The 21,634-nt window shown below is 40.2% G+C and overlaps 2 protein-coding genes and 1 pseudogene across 2 annotated transcripts in view; 1 reads left to right on the plus strand and 2 right to left on the minus strand.

Moving 5' to 3' along the window:
• Positions 1-4,164, plus strand: part of KIAA2012 (KIAA2012 ortholog) — a 148,440-nt gene extending 144,276 nt beyond the window's left edge. The window contains exons 25-26 of the mRNA XM_007965877.3: positions 1,788-1,946; positions 4,057-4,164. Coding sequence (XP_007964068.2) covers positions 1,788-1,926 — 139 coding nt within the window. The 3' untranslated portion in view covers positions 1,927-1,946; positions 4,057-4,164. The remainder of the gene's footprint in view (positions 1-1,787; positions 1,947-4,056) is intronic.
• On the minus strand, positions 249-1,369 carry LOC103217661 (DAZ-associated protein 2 pseudogene; annotated as a pseudogene).
• Positions 4,165-5,534: 1,370 nt separating the features above from the next.
• The window catches only part of SUMO1 (small ubiquitin like modifier 1), a 31,799-nt gene continuing 15,699 nt past the window's right edge, over positions 5,535-21,634 (minus strand). Inside the window, exons 2-5 of the mRNA XM_007965883.3 lie at positions 18,896-18,970; positions 13,565-13,642; positions 10,177-10,248; positions 5,535-6,374 (exon numbers count right to left, since the gene is read on the minus strand). Coding sequence (XP_007964074.1) covers positions 6,306-6,374; positions 10,177-10,248; positions 13,565-13,642; positions 18,896-18,970 — 294 coding nt within the window. The 3' untranslated portion in view covers positions 5,535-6,305. The remainder of the gene's footprint in view (positions 6,375-10,176; positions 10,249-13,564; positions 13,643-18,895; positions 18,971-21,634) is intronic.

Genomic DNA, 21,634 nt, shown 5'->3' on the forward strand with positions numbered 1-21,634 from the left:
ACAAGTAATATAAATCAAAGACAATGGAGATTAAAGACCAATCAGAATAATTTCATAACTTCTTTTTTTTTTTTTTTTTTTTTTGAGACCGAGTTTCGCTCTTGTTGCCCAGGCTGGAGTGCAATGGTGCGATCTCGGCTTACTGCAACCTCTGCCTCCCAGGTTCAAGCAATTCTCCTGCCTCAGCCTCCTGAGTAGCTGGGATTACAGGCATGCGCCACCATGCCTGGCTAATTTTGTATTTTTAGTAGAGACAGGTTTTCTCCATGTTGGTCAGGTTTGTCTCAAACTCCCAACCTCAGGTAATCCGCCTGCCTCAGCTTCCCAAAGTGCTGGGATTACAGGCGTGAGCCACTGCACCTGGCCCTAATTTGGCAACTTTAATTCTTAGGAAGATCAAAGTTCCCTCCAAACCTAATTTGATGTTTTATTACTAACAGCAAAGACCAGTATGGCACAATAATACTCCAGAGAAGTTAAAGGAAGATCCTTAGGGCAGCTTCACCGACATTCATTTTATGAATGGATACCTCCCCTACCTCAAAACGCTTTAGGGAGGTACTGCTGCCATTACATGGTTCCTTATTAAATTTGGAAAGTGCTTGAAAGTTTGGGCATCAGAAAGACATTCCAACATGTGTCTAAACTGCAACTTCAGGTTAATATGACTACAGCAGTTACATTGTGAGAAGTGCTGAAGTTACGTGATGTCTTTCCCGGCACAAAGGTTGCCTTGGTTCCTCACCAGATGGTGTAGCCACCATCTGAATCACCCATGAAATTCCCCTTTCACTGAGTTACGAGGACGTTGGCTCCCTGCATGACTGCAAGCTGAGCAGCATTGGGAGGGCATCCAGGAGGTGGAGGAGGAATGTTGCCAGCAGTAGCCCCAGCTCCAAATCTGGCACCTGCATCATACCCTCCTTCCACCAGCACTGTGGAGTCAGGTGGATAGATGGGACCAAGTGGATAATAAGCCATGGGGATTGTGGAACCTAAAGACCCAACAGCCACAGACTGGGCCATGGGAAGATACAGAGAGGCTCCAGAAAATGTGGCCGATGTGGTGGGGACTGTGGCAGCCCCTGGGTGCACAAAGCTTGGACGACAGAGCTCTGAGTAGGCAGGTGAAGCATCAGTATAGGGTGGAGCCTGAAAAAGATGCAAGGTCTGAGGGTATACTGGACTCCCAGGAGGCTGCACAGGATAGGCTGGCTGTGTCAGATATTGACCTTTGCTGTTCGTGGTGACTGCAGGTCCGGTTCGTCTCAGCATTGGAGACGGTTATCTTTTCCGTCCTCTTCCTGTTTGGAGCCACTTCGTGTCACGTGACAGTCCATCCATCTAGCGTCACCCAACGCCTGAGTGGCGCTGCCACCGCAGTTTTTGTATTTTTAGTAGAGACGGGGTTTCACCATGTTGCTCAGGCTGATCTCAAACACCTGACCTATCTGCCCGTCTCTACCTCCCAAAGTGCTGGGATTACAGGCATGAGCCAGTGCACCTAGCCTGTTTCCTCATCTCTTAAATGAGGGAGTCCTTTCTAGCAGTATAAGAACTGTGAATTATGCCTTCCCTTTTACTTTTCCAATAGAAGGCTCATGGTACTCCAAACCTTGTGTGTCAATTTACTAAATGAAGAGTATGATCTTCCACTAAAATCCAAGATCAACAGCACGAAGTCTAACTGATAATTATTTGAATCTAAAGTTATCCTGCTGACTTATGAGGACAATTTCTAGGGCGCTTAATCATTACTGGAATTGGGGGTGGGGTTGTCTCCTTAGGCAAAAAGCTGCCTTGAAGAAACATCTTCATTTCCATCAAGAACTCCATAAGGAAGCTAGTGGTCTGCAGTGGACACATAACATTTCCAGACCATGGGTTTACTCTTATTTCCAGTTCCTACAAATACCCAGGCCTTAAGGCTAGAAGAAAACTAAAAAGTAAGTTGGGAGGTGGTGACAGAAAAGGAGAAATTTCCCTTTATAATAAAGTTCCAGGGGCCAGGCATGGTGGCTCATCCATGTAATCCCAGCACTTTGAGAGGCTGAGGCGGGAGGCTTGCTTGAGGCCAGGAGTTCGAGACCATCCTAGGCAAATTAGTGGAAACCCCATCTTTATAAAAAATGTTTAAATTAGCCAGGCATGGTGGGGTGTGCCTATAATCCCAGCTGCTCAGGAGGCTGAAGCAGGAGGATCGCTTGAGCCTAGGAGTTCCAGGCTGCACCGAGGTATGATGGTGCCACTGTACTGCAGCCTGGGTGACAGAGTGGGACCCTGTCTCTTAAGAAAAAAAAAAAAGTTCCATTCCGAGCCCAGTTAGTTCCACTTCATCTGGTTAACCTCAACCCACACCTAAGATATTCTCTACTCTGGAACCTCCATTTCCATCACCCCTCCACAACTCACACACTTTGTTCAAACCAATTGAACTCTTCATTCACCTAAATCCTTTATGTTCTCCAGAACCACATAAATCCAGAAGCCTTGGTGCCTAAAACTGCCCATAATTTCAGCCTGAAACACTAACGTGGTCTTAGGATAGTCAAAGTATTTCATTTCAGTCAATGTATCTGAAAGAGTTGTAGATAAATGAAAATTTTGTAATGCAAATAATTTTGAGTTAGCTCAGAGAAACTAATTTATATATTCAAATATATATATTAAGAATTTTATTATACCTCTCTATAAAGCAAAACCACAATCATTTCACCCTAAGAATCTAAAACTTAATGTCTATTTAGAACAAGGTATATTTGCAATCACTTGATAAATGTTCATTTCAGCAAAATGAGCTGTTTTGTGAGGCCATTCTCACATCCTCAAAGTATAGATTCTAGAGCTGCACTGCTGAGTAACACAGCACCAGCCGCATGTAGCTATTTAAACTTGTTAAAACATTCTTCAATCACAACACCCCCATTTCAAGTGCTCAGGTCATGTGTGGTTACCAGCTACTATACTGGAAAGCACAGATGTAGAATATTTCCATGACAGGAAGTTCTATTGGACAGCATTATTCTAGAGCTCTGAACATTAATAAATCTCAAGTTTTAGCCCCTGTGCCCTGAAGAACTAACCACTCACAAAATTTCCCCAGTTGAAAAATTATATTGACTCTACCAGGATTTTTTTTTTTTTTTTTTAAAGACAGGGTCTCGCTCTGTCACCCAAGCTAGAGTGCAGTGGCACAATCACAGCTCACTGCAGCCTTGACCTCCTGGGTTCAAACGATCCTCCCACTTCAGCCTCCCAAGTAGCTGTGACTACAGGCACGCATCACTGCACTTGCCTAATTTGTGTATTTTTAGTACAGACAGGGTTTCGTCATGTTGCTCAGGCTGGTCTCAAACTCCTGGTCTCGAGTGATCTGCCTGCCTCGGCCTTACAAAGTGCTGGGGTTACAGGCACGAGTCGCTGTGCCTGGCCCAGGATGAGACCTGATTAGATATTTAACATCTCTCTTTTAATATTTAATAAAATATCCCTTTAACAAAATGGATGAAGAAAGGTCATTTTAACATACAAGTTACATAAAAGGATGTTACTTAAATCCACAGCATATGAACCTGAATTTTTTCACAAATTTCCTTTGGCCCTACTCTGTAGTTCACTGTCCACAGATGAAAAGCTTAATATTTGCAAGTAATCCCCTCCAATTCCTCATTAATGTTTGCAAGGTATTTGCTTTCTACAGAAATTACACCTTTACAACACAGAAATCCAACCTATTTGTATTCTGTATTGCTGTTACTGGACTTGCTTAGATTTGATCCTTATTTTAACTCCTTGTTTTATGTAAAAATTAAATAGAAATAAAAGTTAAACTAGATAATATCAGTCATACTGAACTTAAATATGTCATCTAAACGTTTTCTCAAGCTTGTGGACCCTGTCTGAACATTCATTCAATCAATTCATTCAATAATACTTAATCAGATAAGAAAGGAGCATCTCAAATAATTCAACCCACAACAGAACAAATATTTAAGGAAAACATCCTTGTGGGGGGAAATTACCATTGCTGACTTTATTTTCTCCCTTCTTTTACAGATTAGGATGTTGCAGTCAAGCACCAGATAAGAGTGGCTTCACTAAACGTTATCCAAGGTCCCTTCAGAAATCCGATAATCTGTTAAAATTTTTGTTGTGAAATGCCTATTTTATCAGCACTGCTAATCAGATAAGCACAAATTTAAGTTAACCATAGCAGAGTGCAACACATTTAGAATCCAAAAAACTAAAAACAAAAAAATTACTTCCCCAGTAGCTAAGTCCCACCACCTAAATCCTGAGAGCCTTCAGACATTTAGAGACGCAAACAAAATTAAGATACAAAACTACAGATTCACATAGTTCAAATACCCAATCAGATCTGTTATTTAGTCTTGACAGAAATATGCAGCTCATGAAGATTTTCTTAAAATGGGCTAGTTCCTAATCACTGTTTAATGAATATAATGATAAATATCAGGTGACAATCTAAAAGCTCTAACTTACACCATACAAATAATTTTTCAGTTAGGGTCAAACATAAGAATTAGAAGATCAAGCCAATCAATTTCTTTCTCAAAAGGTTCGACCTGAGTAGGTATATAAGCTGTAATAGTTTATAAAATGCATTCAAAGTGGGTTTTATTTGGTCTTCTCAACTAGTTAGATGACACTCTATTTGAGATAACATGAAACTGGACTGTATGTATGCACACATGCAGTAAATTCTGAGACTCAGCATTAAAAGGAAAAGTTAAGCACTCTAATAGGAACAAACTAATCTGATATTTTAATTTTACACAAAGTTTAAATATTTAAGATATAAATAAATATGGCTGGGCCAGGCGCGGTGTCTCACGCCTGTAATCCCAGCACTTTGGGAGGCCGAGGCGGGCAGATCACAGGGTTAAGCGATTGAGACCATCCTGGCCAACATGGTGAACCCCATCTCTACTAAAAATACAAAATTTAGCTGGGCGTAGTGGCACGCGCCTGTAGTCCCAGCTACTCGGGAGGCTGAGGCAGAAGAATCACTTGAACCCGGGAGGCAGAGGTTGCAGTGAGCCAAGATCACACCACTGTACTCCAGCCTGGGTGACAGAGAGAGACCCCATCTCAAAAAATATATATATATAAAGAAATAAAAGGAAAACATAAAATATACCAAACCTTACCATTTTGTACATTGTTAAAGGAAGAATTGAAATTATCGATAAAAATCAATTAAGAATTTTTGGCATGCCCATTTATTCAACATGATTAGGTAACTGCATCATATATATGCACCATACAGGAATATCAAGTTTTCAAAAAAAAACAGAACATTGAATATTAAAAAGGTATTGTGGCCTTAATTAAATCCTTGATTCAGAAGGCACTTCAGGAACTTTCAGTGCTTCAAAGTCATTAACATCATCACTGTACAGTAATGAAGAAAAAATTTGTACCATGTGCAATTTCCAGTATTTATGCAAGAAAACCTTATTTTAGGCATTTTCTTTTTTATTTCTATACAATCAAAATAAAATAAGCATTAGTACGATTTTTACAAATATTGTTTATTTTAATGAAGCTGGTACAGACAATGTCCATTTAAAACCCATATCCCAGGCCAAAAAGTACAAATAAAATCAAAAAGAACAGTGTTCTGTTGTATTCATTTCTGCATGTATAGCTTTATTAATTGCTAATGAAAATTAGAACTTTTCTGGGATCTTCTGACAAGATTTTTTAAAAATCTTAAAATGCCTTTTCTTCAGTGAAGCCATCTTTGGAGTTAGTCATTACTCTCACCTTATCTGTCATCTTGACTTCAACCTGATATTCCTCTTCTTTTGGTCCAGACCCTCAAATTTTAAAAGTAGCTTCAAGTTAAGGAAAGGTCATTTTTCCACAGTTCAGTTCTCTGAAAAACTTCCATCTCCCACTGAAAGTCACAGTCCAGGAGTGAAGCAATCACATGCTAGAACATCAGGGCCAATTGGAAAGTCATTATGAACACTTGCATTGGTCGATCTTATTTATCACCACAAGCCTGAAAATGCAATGTCCTGAAAAAGGTGGCCTCTCTGTGCACACATAATTTTTAAAAAGGAGAGGGTAATATGAAGGGGACTGAGGCTTGATCACCAAAAATCAGCACAATGAAAACAAACAATAATGAATAATGAGCACTAGAATTCAAATTACCAGATGTTTCAAAGAGATGGGTGCCAGTTTTCAATTCCGTTTTGAACACCACATTACAAAAGAACTATTTTTAAAAATAAAAAAGGATTGAGGGAAAAGAAAAAAAATAAAAAGAATATCTAAACTGTTGAATGACCCCCCGTTTGTTCCTGATAAACTTCAATCACATCTTCTTCCTCCATTCCCAGCTGTAAGAGGAAAGAAAAATGTTAGTAGAATATAAAAGCAGTTTTTAAATTGACTACAATTATGTGGCCACTAATTTAAAAGTGCAAAGAGATCCAAGTGTGACCCATACTTACACTCCTCTAATATTAAGAATCCTGTTTTCTTTAATCTAAAGACCATAGAGGTGTCTTTCCTTCTGTCGAGTTATTCATCTTACTTTCCTGAGTCAATTTCACTTCCCAGTTTATTCGCTATATAAAACTGAAGCGTTTTTGACAGCTATGTTAAAGAACTTTTAAATCTAATGAAACATGTATTTAATAGTTTAAATGATAGTTTAATAATAGGATATATTCTAATTTGTTTGGTTTTTGTTTTTGTTTGTTTTTTGTTTTTGTTTTGAGACAGGGTCTCATTATATTGCCCAGGCTGGAGGACAGTGGCACAATCTTAGTTCACTGCAACCTCAGCCTCCTGGGCTCAACCTCAGCTCACTGCAACCTCAGCATCCTGGGCTCAACCAATCCTCCCACCTCAGCCTCCTGAGTAGCTGGCACTACAAGTGTGTGCCACCATACCCGGCTACTTTTTCTATTTTTAGTAGAGATGGGGTTTCGCCATGTTGCCCAGGCTGGTCTCAACTCCTGACCTGCAGTGATCCAGCCCGCCTCAGCCTCCCAAAGTGCTAGGATTGCAGGCGTGGGCCACTGTGTCTGACCAAAAAGTTTTTAATTTTATAGGTAACATTTTTGTGCAGAATTTTGAATATGAAAATTAAGTATGTTAAGAAATCTAAACATAACACATGCGAATTTAAGATTTTAAAGTGATCAGAATGGCTCTAGTACTGTTAAGCTATCTTGGTTGCAGAACATATATGAATATTTAAGTAATTATTAAAGATGCTCTTAGGCCGGGCACAGTGGGTCACGCCTGTAATCTCAGCACTCTGGAGGCCGAGGCGCCGAGGGGCGGGACGCGGATCACCTGAGGTCAGGAGTTTGAGACGAGCCTGACCAACATGGTGAAACCCCATCTCTACTAAAAATACAAAATTAGCCAGGCATAGTGGCGCATGCCTGCAATCCCAGCTACTCAGGAGGCTGAGGCAGGAGAATCGCTTGAACCCAGGAGGCAGAGGTTGCAGTGAGCCAAGATTGTGCCACTGCACTCCAGCCTGGGCAACAAGAGCAAAACTCCATCTCAAAAAAAAAAAAAAAAAAAAAAAAAAGATGCTTTTAAAACAATTTTAATTGCCCATATAGCATGGTAAACACTGCAAGGAATAAAATTCTAAATGTTATTAGAAACCTTCAAAACAGGAAGACAACAGGAGTCCTTGAGCTATAAAGAATATAAAGCTACAAACTTCAAGAAGTACATTAATCGAGACAAGTGAACAACAGCACAGGAGCGTCACTCCCTAAAGACCTACTCTCTCCCACTGCCCCAACATTCCTCTGAAAAGATAATCTCTTAATTACAAGGAATGTGTAAGGCATGTGTCAGTAAAATGTATTGGATATCTACTGTACAGTCCCAGAGATTACGACAAGTTAGGTCAAGGAAAGTAAAAGATGAGTTTGGAACTTCTTACTGTGCCAGAAAGTAAGGAAGTGTTCAAGAAGGTGGTGGATACTAAACCTAAGGGGAAAATTTCATGAGAAAGGGGATATTTGCATAGTTTCAAAGTGTGTCCCCTCAAATTACTTAATTGTAACAGGAAAAACAGTTAACTACAAAATTAAAAAAAAAAAAAAAAGACAACACTTAAACTAAGTGATCAAAGCCTGGGCACACAGGGAGACTCCATCTCTATAAAAAATTTAAAAGTGAGCAGAGCATGGTGGCACATGCTTATAATCCCAGCTATTCAGGAGGCTGACAGTGATAGTTAGGATTGCTTGAGCCCAGGAGTTTGAGCTATGACTACATTCTAGTAGTCATACTAGAAAAACATACTTTTTTTTTTTTTTTTTTTTTTTTTGAGACAGAGGACTCCTCGCTCTGTTTCCAGGCTCATCTGGAACTCTTGGGCTCACTCAAGCGATCCTCCTACTTCAGCCTCCCAAGTAGCTAGAACTATAGGCATGCACCACCAATCCCAGCTATCAAATGCTGCACAACGTTATTTTATTTTATTTTTATTTATTTATTTTTGAGAGAGGTTCTCACTCTGTCACCTACGCTGGAGCACAGTGACATGACCAGGGCTCACTGCAGCCTCAACCTCCTGGGATCAAGTGATCCTTCCACCTCAGCCCTCCTAGTAGCTGGGACTACAAGCATGTACCACTAAGCCTAGTTAATTTTTTTTTTTTTCTTTTTTGAGACAGAGTCTCACTCTGTTGCCCAGACTGGAGTGCAATGGCATGATCTCGGCTCACTGCAACCTCTGTCCCCCAGGTTCAAGCGATTCTTCTGCTTCAGCCTCCCAAGTAGCTGGGACTACAGGTGCACACCACCACGACCGGCTAATTATTGTATTTTTAGTAGAGACGGGGTTTCACCATATTGGTCAGGCTAGTCTCAAACTCCTGACCTCGTGATCCGCCCGCCTTGGCCTCCCAAAGTGCTGTGATTACAGGTGTAAGTCACTGCACCCGGACAAATTTTTTATTTTTAGTAGAGACGGGTTTTCATCATATTGCCCAGATTGGTCTCAAACTCCAGGACTCAAGCAATCCACCCACCTTGGCCTCCCAAAGTACTAGGATTACAAGTATTAGCCACCGTGCCTGACCCAAATGCTATGCAATTTTAATTGGTGAATCCAAGGAACAGAAATACAGGGGAGTATTATACTATTCTCACAATTCAGTAAGTTTGAAATGTTTTCAAAATAAAAAAACAATAACCCTATATTGTTCCCACTATCAGAAATATTAGTAATGTTACTCTGTGTATGATGGGAATCTATGTATATAGATACACACACACACACACACACACAAACACTACTTTGAGATATCTCTATAGAGGGAAGATGGGTGGAATATAAAAGCAAAGAAAACCGCTCATAGAATAAAAAAATTAAGGCCGGGCGTGGTGGCTCACACCTGTAATCCCAGCACTTTGGGAGGCTGAGGCAGGCAGATCACAAGGTCAAGAGATCGAGACCATCCTGGCTAACACAGTGAAACCCCATCTCTACTAAAAAATACAAAAAATTAGCCAGGCATGGTGGTGGGCGCCTGTAGTCCCAGCTACTACAGAGGCTGAGGCAGGAGAATGGCGTGAACCCGGGAGGCAGAGCTTCCAGTGAGCCAAGATCGTGCCACTGCACCTCCAGCCTGGGTGGCAGAGCGAGACTCCGTCTCAAAAAAAAAAAAAAAAAAACTTAAATGAAGACAGAGAAGCATTAAAAAAAAGGATAAAACAAGATGACAGAGCCAAATATATTAATATACACTATGCTTCTGTATTAACATTCTCAAAATAGGTCAAAAATCAAAATCCAGCCATTAATGTTACCATCACCATGAGGTCAAAAATCAAAATCCAGCCATTAATGTTACCATCACCATGAAAGTATACCAGAAATTTACCAAATTTGAGGAACATTTGTCTATCTTCAAAAACGATGTAGCATGTGCCCTATGACAACTTCAGTACTCATTTTGTTTCCACTGCCCTTTTTATTGACACTTTTGAAGGCACTATACGGGAAGTTCAACCCAAAACATTATTTCTTCCCTCCGACAAATGATATGCCATTTAAATCAGAGAATATTCAAGAAAAGGGCAGTTTAATACCAGTGAACAAAACTGTTCAAAGGAGAATTTAAATTTTTTCTTGACTCAGGAAAAAAGTATACTCACTTCTTTTGGAGTATGATTATCAGCAATTCTCTGACCCTCAAAGAGAAACCTGAGTGAATTCATTGGAACGCCCTAAAAAGGTAAAGATAATAATAATATATACATACACACACAAATCTTAGAAAACATAATGGTAACTTTGATGCAGAAAAAGCAAGCATGAAAGCCTTAGAACACTACATAGAAAATAAAATTAGCTAATTCAATCATAAATACCATATACTGAGTAGCAACTATTTGCAAGGCCGTCCCTGTACCAATTCTTTACATACAAAATCATAAGTGTTAAACACAATAACCCTGGAAGGTAGGTATTATCACCTTATTTTCATGTTACAGCTAGGGAACCTTAGGCTTGGAGCTAGCGAAGAATTTAAGCCCAAACCTGTTTCTAAGCCTGTGCTCTTGACCACTACTCAATTCATTTTGCCCTAAATCTGTAAGCTAGCATAAAAGATCAGATCAGAAACTGGATGAGCACCCTCACTAGCTTCAAACTATACTGGCAAAAATTGGTTTTAAACAGATTAAATCATAAAATTTGGTAAAGCACAAATGGCTAGCTAGCTAATCTACCATAAACCTGAATGGCACAGATAGCACCACAAATATTACAAAATATATTAGTATACATTTTTCTAATCGCTCTTCAACAAAAATAGCTGAAAGGGGAGAGACGGCTCACTTGAGGTCAGGAGTTCGAGACCAGCCTGGCCAACATAATGAAACTGTCTCTACTAAAAATACAAAAATTATGGGGCAGGCACGGTAGTTCAGCCTGTAATCCCAGCACTTTGGGAGGCCTAGGCGGGTGGGTCTCTTGAGGTCAGGAGTTCGAGACCAGCCTGGCCAACATGGTGAAACCCCATCTCTACCAAAAATATAAAATTAGCCTAGCAAGGTGGCACGCACCTGTAATCCCAGCTACTCGGGAGACTGAGACAGAAGAATCACTTGAACCTGGGAGGTGGAGGTTGCAGTGAGCCAAGGTCCTGTCACTGCACTCCAACCTGGGTGACAGAGCAAGACCTGTCTAAAAAAAAAATACAAATACAAAAAAAATAAAAATACGAAAATTGGCCAGGCCTGGTGGCAGGTGCCTGTAATCCCAGCTACTCAGGAGACTGAGGCATGAGAATCACCTGAGTCCAGGAGGTGGCGGTTGCAGTGAGCTAAAACGGCACCACTGCATTGTAGCCTAGGCAACAGACTGAGGCTCTGTCTCAAAAAAAAAAAAAAAAAAAAAAATCCCTGGCCTATAGATGTGGGGTGTAAAGGATGTATGAATTTTCTTCAGAGTTATGAAAATTAAATGACAATGAATCTTTTTCTTTTTTTTTTGAGACGGAGTCTCACTCTGCCACCCAGGCTGGAGTGCAATGGCAAGATCTCGGCTCACTGCAACCTCCGCCTCCTGGGTTCAAATGATTCTTCTGCCTCAGCCTCCCGAATAGCTGGGATTACAGGTGTGCGCCACCATGCCCAGCTAATTTTTGTATTTTTAGTACAGACGGGGTTTCACCATGTTGGTCAGGCTGGTCTTGAACTCCTGACCTTGTGATCTGTCTGCCTCAGCCTCCCAAAGTGCTGGGATTAGAGGCGCGAGCCACTGCGCCGGGCCGACAATGTATCTTAAATACTTATGGCACAGTACACATAATTGAGATTTCAATAAATGTTTTTTTCCCCTGATGAATTTCATCTCAATTTTAACACCCAAATTATTACAAATGTGAAGTAGCTGAACCCCAATTAATGAGATTTTATTAAGTTAGACAATTAAAATCTACAAAAACAGAAGAGACAAAAATGCTTATTGTTTTACTTATCCTAACACCTAGTCTCTCTTTCTTATGTTATTTTTATGTTAGTTACAAATTTAAACTGTTAAAAGCAAATCTTCTAAACATGAAATCTATAGGCCGGGCACGGTGGCTCACGCCTGTAACCCCAGTACTTTGGGAGGCCGAGGCAGGCGGATCACAAGGTCAGGAGTTCGAGACCAGCCTGACCAACATGGTGAAACCCCACTACTAGTAAAAATACAAAAATTAGCCGGGAGTGGTGATGCATGCCTGTAATCCCAGCTACTCGGGAGACTGAGGCAGGAGAATCGCTTGAACCAGGGAGCTGCAGGTTACAGTGAGCTGAGATCGCACCACTGCATTCCAGCCTGGGCAACAGAGCAAGACTCCATCTCAAATAAATAAATTAATTAAAATAAAACTTATAATACCTGAGTTAATATTATGTAATATAATTCAATTTTTTTTTTCTTTTTTCTTTTTTTTTTTTTGAGATGGAGTCTTGCTCTGTCACCCAGGTTGGAGTGCAGTGGCATGAGCTCAGCTCACTGAAACCTCTGCCTCGCAGATTCAAGTGATTCCCCTGCCTCAGCTTCCCAAGTAGCTGGGATTACAGGCATGTGCCTCCACACCTGGCTAATTTTTGTATTTTTAGTAGAAACAAGGTTTTGCCATGTTGGCCAGGCTGGTCTTGAACTCGTGCCCTCAGGTGATCTGCCCACCTCAGGCTCCCAAAGTGCTGGGATTACAGGCGTGACCACTGTACTCGGCCTATAATTCAATTTAACAGACTGATTAAACATATATTTCTTGCCTATTAAATCATAATTTCACTTAAAATATATCTTGATTGTCTCATACTAATTCCAATTACATTTATTTTCAAAACCTATTTTATAAGGCCAGGCATGGTGGCTCACACCTGTAATCCCAGTACTTTGGGAGGCCGAGGTGGGCGGATACCTGAGGTCTGGAGTTAGAGACCAGCCTGACCAACATGGAGAAACCCCATCTCTACTAAAAATACAATATTAGCTGGGTGTGGTAGTGCATGCCTGTAAACTCAGCTACTTGGAAGGCTGAGGCAGGAGAATCACTTGAACTCGGGAGGCAGAGGTTGCAGTGATCGCGTTACTGCACTCTAGCCTGGGCAACAAGAGCAAAACTCCGTCTCAAAAAAAAAAAGAGATAATATACTAATAATACTACTACTTAAATTTAACATATGGCTAAACACTCATGATTAGAATTACAAAAAAAAATTCATAGTAATCACCAAAAAATTACTTCCCTTTCTTGCTATATATACTGGTAAGCCATCAAGACAGAAACATTCATTTGAGCTCTCTTTACAATTCTGAGTTACTTTTCAAACTAGTTCCACATCTTACGAATTTAAACTTTAAAATGGGCCACAGGACAAAAAAAAGCAATTAAACGGTACAAGAAATGATAAGAGTGTTTTCCTTGAGTTGCTAATGGTGAAATAAAACAGGATTTTTCTTTTGACAACCTTCTATAAAAAAAAGAAAGAAAGAAAAATTAACAACAAAGCATTGTACTTAATACCAAAATGGACAAACCTGTCTTTGACAGTATGATTCTTTGAGTTTCTTGAGATGTGTTGTCATTTTCACTTTGAAGTGAATCTCACTGCTATCCTAAGGAGATAAAAGAGAAAAAAATTATCCCTCTTTGTATAAACCATTTGCTTTACTTGAACCAAACTATTTAATTACAAATATAGTGCAAATAGAAACATAAACTTTGTAACCTGTATTTTTCCACCACAATATTCTTTTTAGCATTCTTAACAGGTTTTCTTAAAACGCTATAATCATCCTCAAAGCTACTGTATATCCATTACAAAAGAAACTGAGTAAAACAAAGTTAATCAGTCTTGAGTGTTAAAATTATCAGTACAAGTAAAAGCCTAAGTAAATGCATTCCTTTATTACTGCATGGCCATTCTATTCTCAAAATAAAAGATGAACCATCACATCTTTTATTTATCCCAATAGCAACTCAAAACAAAAAGTCTGTCCCCTCAAGTGAAGTGTCACTGAAGGTGGTCACGTAGGAGAAAAGCATATACTATAAAATAAGAGACTGAGAAATTTATTCCTGCCATAAAAAAATCACCACATGGGGCTGAGCGCGGTGGCTCACGCCTGTAATCCCAGCACTCTGGGAGGCCGAGGCAGGCGGATCACAAGGTCAGGAGTTCAAGACCAGCCTGGCCAATATTATGAAACCCCGTTTCTCCTAAAAATACAAAAATTAGCCAGGTACGGTGGTGCACACCTGTAGTCCCAGCTACTCAGGAGACTGAGGCAGAAGAATCGCTTGAACCCAGGAGGTGGAGACTGCAGTGAGCCAAGAACGCACCACTGCACTCCAGCCTGGGCGACACAGCAGGACTCCATCTCAAAAAAAAAAAATCACATGGAATCTGGTTTCTCTCACATTAGTAAAATGAGTAACAACCTGAGTTAGTCAAACTGATTTGTGGGGTGAAAAATTCTTTTATTCTACTCAGATTGTGAAACAAACTATCAGCCAATCATCAGAAAAAAATACTGGTACTTGCATAATTAAAATTTCAAAGCCAAACTTCATGACTACATTCACAAATATGTATTTGCAGAAGCTGCACATTTACAATATTTTTGCTTGTGACTGTAACTATGAAGAAATAAAATTATCTCCATATAGATCATTTCATAAACAGATAAAATTCTACAGCAAGCCTCATGCTATACATTAAAATCATTTCCAGGCTGGGCATGGTGGCTCATGCCTGTAATCCTAACACTTTTGGAGGCCAAGGCTGGCGGATCATTTGAGTTCAGGAGTTCGAGACCAGCCTGACCAACATGGTAAAACGCCATTTCTACTAAAAATACAAAAAAAATTAGCCAGGCGTCGTGGCGCATGCCTGTAATCCCAGCTACTCAGGAGGGTGAGGCAGGAGAATCGCTTGAACCCAGGAGGCGGAGGTTGCAGTGAACTGAGATCTCGCCACCATACTCCAGCCTGGGCAACAGAGTGAGACTCCGTCTCAAAAAAAAGAAAAATCACTTCCAGATGAATTAAAGAGCTAACATTAAAATTTTTTTGGCCAGGCGCAGTGGCTCACGCCTGGAATTCCAACACTTTGGGAGGTCGAGCCGGGCAGATCACAAGGTCAGGAGTTCAAGACCAGCCTGGCCAACATGATGAAGCCCTATCTCTACTAAAAATATAAAAAATTAGCCGGGTGTAGTGGCAGTTGCTTGTAATCCCAACTACTCGGGAGGCTGAGGCAGGAGAATTGCTTGAACCCGGGAGGCGGACGTTGCAGTGAGTTGGAAGTACCACTGCACTCCAGCCTGGGCGACAGAACAAGGCTCTGCATCAAAAAAAAATAAAATAAAATTCTCAATATATTCCCCTCAAGGGAGAATTTTTTTCCCCTAATCTTGGTCTTGGGATGCCCTATTGCAAAGCATGATTTTAACCTAAAAGCCATTAAAAAAACAGGTGGATAAATTTGACTTAATAAAAACATAAAACATCTGTATAGTAAAAGATGCCATAAACAAAAGTTAAGACATGCTGGAGGAAATGTTCATAACATGTAACAGATAAGGAAAATGAAGACAATATTTTTTAAAATCCCACAAATTAATAATTCTTAAAAAGATATTCCACGGCATATGGACATATAGATCAATGTCATAAAATGGAGAGCCAAGAAATAAACCCTTATATCTATAGTCAATTTTTTGACAAGGATACCAGAACAATACAGTGAGAAAAGGACAGTCTTTTCAACTAATGGTCTGGGACAAACACCCATACAAAAATTACTCAAAATGATTAAAGATTTAAATGTAAGAGCTAAAACTATAAATAAAACCATAAAACTTTTTTTTTTTTTGAGACAGGGTCTCACTCTGTCACCCTGACTGGAGTGCAGTCATGTGATCACAGCTCACTGCAGCCTTGACCTCCCAGGTGCAAGTGATTCTTCCCGCTCAGCCTCCTGAGTAGCTGGGACTACAGGCATGTGCCACCATGCCCGACTAATTTTTTATATTTTTTGTAGAGATGGGGTTTCGCCATGTTGCCCAGGCTGGTCTCCAGCTCCTGAGCTCAAGCAATCTGCCCACCTCAGCCTCCCAAAGTGCTGAGATTATAGGAGTGAGCCATTGCACCCAGCCTTAAAACTCTTAGAACACAAGCGTAAACCTTTGTGACCCTGGATTAGGCAATGGTTTCTTAGATAAATTACAAGCAACAAAAGAAAATACAGATGAACTTAATTCACCAAAATTTAAAAACTTTATACTGCAAAGAATAAAATCAAGAAAGTGAAAAGACAACTCAAAGACAGGAGAAAATCTATGCAAATCATATATATGATAAAGGTATAATACCCAGAATAAAAGACATATTACAACTCAACAATAAAAAGACAACTAACCTAATTTAAAAATGGGCAAAAGATCTAAAGATCTTCATTTTTCAAAGAAGATGTACTAACGGCCAATAAGTACACAGAAAAATCCTTGGCATTATTAGCCATCAGGAAAGTGCAAGTTGAAACCACAGTGAGATACTACTTCACACCCACTAGGATTATAATCAAACAGATGGATAATTACAAGTGTTGACCAGAATATGGAAAAACTGAAACCCTCATATGTTGCTGCTAGGAACCTAAGATGGTAGGGCCACTGCTAAAACAATTCAGCAGTTCCTCAAAAAGTAAAACATACAGTTGCATACTAGACCCAGAAATTCCACTCCTAGGTATATATCCAAGGGAGCTAAAAATATATGTCCACACAAAAACACACATGAATGTTCACAGCAACATAGTAATAGTAGCCAAAATATGGAGACAAACTAAATATCCATCAACTGATAAATGGAAAATGAAATATATTCTACCCATACAATGGAACAGAATTCAGCCATTAAAAGGAATACAGTACTGATACATGCTACAGCATGAATGAACCTTGAAAACATGCTAAAAGAAAGAAGCCAGGCCAGGCATAGTGTCTCACACCTATAATCCCAGCACTTTAGGCCAAAGTGGGAGATCACTTAAGCCCATGAGTTCAAGACCAGCCTGAGCAACACAGCAACACCCCTGAAGAGGGAGAGGAGGTTGGGGGAGATAGGGTAGGGGTCAGGGAGAAGGGGAGGGAGGGGGAGAGAAGCAGGGAAGCAAGGGAAGCAAGAAAGAAAAGAAGATGAAACAAACCAGAATAAAAAGCCACATATCAAAGCTAGGCATAGTGGCTCATGCCTGTAATCCCAACACTTTGGGAGGCCGAGGTAGGCAGATCATCTGAGGTCAGGAGTTTGAGACCAGCCTGGCCAACATGGTGAAACCCCGTCTCTACTAAAAATACAGAAATGAGCTGGGCATGGTGGTGCACACCTGAAATCCCAGTATTAGGAGGCTGTGGCAGGAGGACTGCTTGAACCCACGAGGTGGAGGTCACAGTGAGTTGAGATCAGGTCACTGCACTCCAGACTGGGTAAGAGAGCAAGACTCTTGCCTCAGAAAAAAAAAAAAAAAGCCATGTATCTTATGATTCCATTTATATGTAATGTCCAGAAAAGGCAAACCCATAGAGACAGGAAGTAGAATCGTGGTTGTCACTGGCTGGAGGAAATAGGATGGGGAACGACTGCTAATGGGTACAGGGTGTCTTTTTGGGGTAATGCAAATGTTCTGGAATTGGCAGTGGTGATGGCTGCACACACTTGTGAATATACTAAAGTCACTGAATTATATACTTTAAAATAGTGAATTTTATAGTATGTGAATTATAGCTTTTAAAAGTTTTCAAAATAAGGCCAGGCATGGTGGCTCACGGCTGTAATCCCAGCACTTTGGGAGGCCGAGGCAGGTGCATCACCTGAGGTCAGGAGTTCGAGACTGGCTGACCATCATGGGGAAACCCCGTCTCTACTAAAAATACAAAAAAAAATTAGTCGGACTTCGTGGCAGGCGCCTGTAGTCCCAGCTACTCGGGAGACTAAGGCAGGAGAATCGCTTGAACCTGGGAGTGGAGGTTGCAGTGAGTCAAGATCCCGCCACTGCACTCCAGCCTGGCAACAAGAGCACAACATCATTTCAAAAAAAAAAAATTTTTTTTTAATGTTGAAAATAAAAAATAAAAGTTTTCAAAATAAGATAATCACAGAAAAATGGGAAAAGGGTATGAACACAATTAAAAGAAGAATATAAATGTAGCAGACCAAAAAATTGTATCTTATTAATAATTAGGTAAATGAAAAATAAACAAGAATGTTTTACCTAGCATATGTGAACAAAATTTAACGACTGGTAGTATCTCATGTTTGGGAGAATATAGGGAAATGGTACTGTCACACTTGAATGGAAGTACCACTGCACTCCAGCCTGGGCGAGTCCACCATTCCACCAATTCTCTGTCTTTTGTCCTTTAGAAAACCCACGTAACTATGCAGACTCATTCCTCCAACAGTTGTTAGCTAACCTTAATTAACATTTCAGAGTCAATAAGATACAGACTAGACTCTAGGGAAATAGGGGGCCAGAAAAGGGGAAAGGGTCGGCAAAAGGGCTGACAAGCCTTTTACTTAAGGTTGGCCCTAGCCTTATCACTTAATAGTATTCACTGTATTTGTCCCTGAAGCACAGTAACCAAGAAAACGTTCCTATTTGGAAAAATTAAGGTGATCTAAAACTGCCTGACAGAGTAATTTAAAAAACAGTATCGGCTTCTTCTACCTCTAACAGACGCATACACAGTAAATTAAAATGCATACATAGTCATTTTTAAATAACTTGCCTTAAATAATTTTTTTTCCTGTGAAAAAGTATTCACATTGAAGGGGAGTCAAAAGAGAAAAACAATGAAACTCACCTGTCCAATGACTTTGAGTTTAATATATTCACCTTCCTTCTTATCCCCCAAGTCCTCAGTTGAAGGTTTTGCCTCCTGAAAGAAAATTAAATTTCAAGATCAAAGTTCCTACATGCTATTTTAATTACTCACTTATGAGTATCCATTACTTTCATTCAGGGTGCAAAATCTGCACCTGAGAATACAAAGAGCATTTCTTTCCATGCCAGTCAATTAAGAAAAAAAGATCCTAAGTCAATTACTGTCCCAAATACCATTCACTAGAAATCAAGAAAGGAGTCTCTTTTATTATAATACCGCATAGTAATGGTCTAAAACTTTACCACGCATCAAAATCACCTGAAGGACATGTTAAACAAACTGCTGGGCCTAAGCCCCAGTTTCTTATTCAGCACATCTATGATAAGACTCTGTTTCTAACAAATTACCAGGTGGTACCGATGCTCCTGGCCAGAGGAACAACTTGCAAACAACTGCCCTGCAGCCAACTCTCACCAGCACAGAGGGAGTCCATCCTCCATGAATTTTTAGACAAACATTCTGAATCCAAGATTATCTTCTCACAGCCTATCATGAGGAGTTTACTTTAACTACAAAACTGTACTAAGAAATGTAAATTAATCATATTAGCATAAGCAAGGCTATTATTTATTTATTTTTATTTATTTATTATTATTTTCTGAGACGGAGTTTCGCTCTTGTTGCCCAGGCTGGAGTGCAATGGCGTGATCTCAGCTCACCGCAACCTCCACCTCCGGTGTTCAAGCAATTCTCCTGCCTCAGCCTCCCGAGTAGCTGGGATTACAGGCATGCACCACCACACCTGGCTAATTTTGTATTTTTAGTAGAGCTAGAGTTTCTCTATGTTGGTCAAGCTGGTCTCAAACTCCCGACCTCAGGTAATCTGCCCGGCTCAGCTTCCCACACCTGCTGGGATTACAGGTGTGAGGCACAGTGCCCAGCCAAGCAAGGCTATTTAGAAAGGAAAATCAAATAAGAAAGTATTAGCCTAATGCACTCTGGAGTCAAAACAAATCAGTTTTATGTAATCAATTATTTTAGACTATCCGAAGCATAATGCTTAAGTTTAAAAGAGGAGATAAAAATAGGAAGACAAGATACTTGAGAGGCTGTGGCAGTAGGACTGCTTGAGAGCCCAGGAGTTGGAGGCCAACCTGGACAACACAGCAAGACCTCATCTCTTTAAAAAAAAGGATCACAAAAACACAGTTGCAAAACAATTTCAAATAAAGAGGTACTGAAATGAAAATGAGGTTAACAGAATTTCTGAATTTATTCAGAAACAACTTCATCATGAAGTATCTCAAGAATAAGCAAATCATTTTTAGTAAAGGGGGTACCTTGGAAAATTTCATGAATAATGTACTAAAGAAGTCGTTTTTTTTCCTCTATGTGCTACACCTTAGTTTGGCCACCAAATTACCCACTTACTTAGATATATACCTTATTATTCATAATAATGTCAAGCAGTTAATCCATATTTGATAAGAATAACCATAACCATTACCTGTGTATCTCATGCCAGTAACTTAAAATACAAAATTCTTTAACATTCAACAATTAAAAGAACATATTAAACTAGAAGCAGCTTTCAACTTTAAAACACAGGCTGGAGTCTAGGGAAATGCTTAAATAACAGAACTGATTTCATTAGTATGAATCCTTGCCTGTTTTTCATTCTGCAGTGCTTTCAACATTTGCTGACTACTGACTATTATGGCAGCAGGCAAAATTAACCTTCTTCAGTGAGACAGTATTTCACCTGAAAACTAGAAGACTGTCCTCAAATATAGTCTCTCCACATTTCTATGAATTATATTCATAGTACACAGCTGCTTCTTCCTCTAAGTATCTAGAAGGCAAAGACAGCTTATTCCATGCAGTGAAGGGCAATAAGCAGCAACCAAGCCCTGAGTCCTCCGTAACTCGAAGGAGAGGAGGCCTTAAGCAGCTTTGTTTAAGTGAGCACAAAGGACAGCCCCCTCCCCTAGCAGCAATATATCAGCACAACAGGAGTGGCTCTGCTCCTGTGTCTCCTAGACAGGGTAGCTATAGCGGCCACTCAGCACAAAAGAATTCTTCCCCTCCTCCCCTCCATCATCCTCAGTGCTTCAGCATTCTCCTAAAGCCCAGCTTCTCCAATCCTACAACTACTCAGATAAAAAAGCATAAATACCTTCCAGTACTTTAGGGCCTATAACCTAACTCTATAGCATGACATTCTGTGCTTCCACAATCAAGCTCAATTCCCATTTCTCTCTCATCACTCACTTTACAAACCCAAAGATTCTGTTCAATTGGACTATTTGCTGTTCCCTGAATATGTCCATTAGCATTACTTCAACTTCAGCCCTTTGCATTCCTACTTTCATTTACCTGGAATATACATATATATCCTCTCTCAGCCTCTCTTGAAATCACCTCAAGGATATCTACCTCACACATGAACTTAAATCCGGTATTTTTTTTCTTTCTTTTTTTTTTAGACAGATTTTCACTCTTGCTGCCCAGGCTGGAATGCAATGGCACAATCTTGGCTCACTGCAACCTCTGCCTCCTGGGTTCAAGCGGTTCTCCTGCCTCAGCCTCCCAAGTAGCTGGGATTACAGGAGTATGCCACCATGCCCAGCTAATTTTTGTATTTTCAGTAGAGACAGGATTTCCCCATGTTGGCCAGGCTGGTCTCAATCACCTGACCTCAGGTGATCCATCCACCTC

This window comes from Chlorocebus sabaeus, chromosome 10 (genome assembly GCF_047675955.1).
Source record: "Chlorocebus sabaeus isolate Y175 chromosome 10, mChlSab1.0.hap1, whole genome shotgun sequence".
NCBI classification, from domain to species: Eukaryota; Metazoa; Chordata; class Mammalia; order Primates; family Cercopithecidae; genus Chlorocebus; species Chlorocebus sabaeus.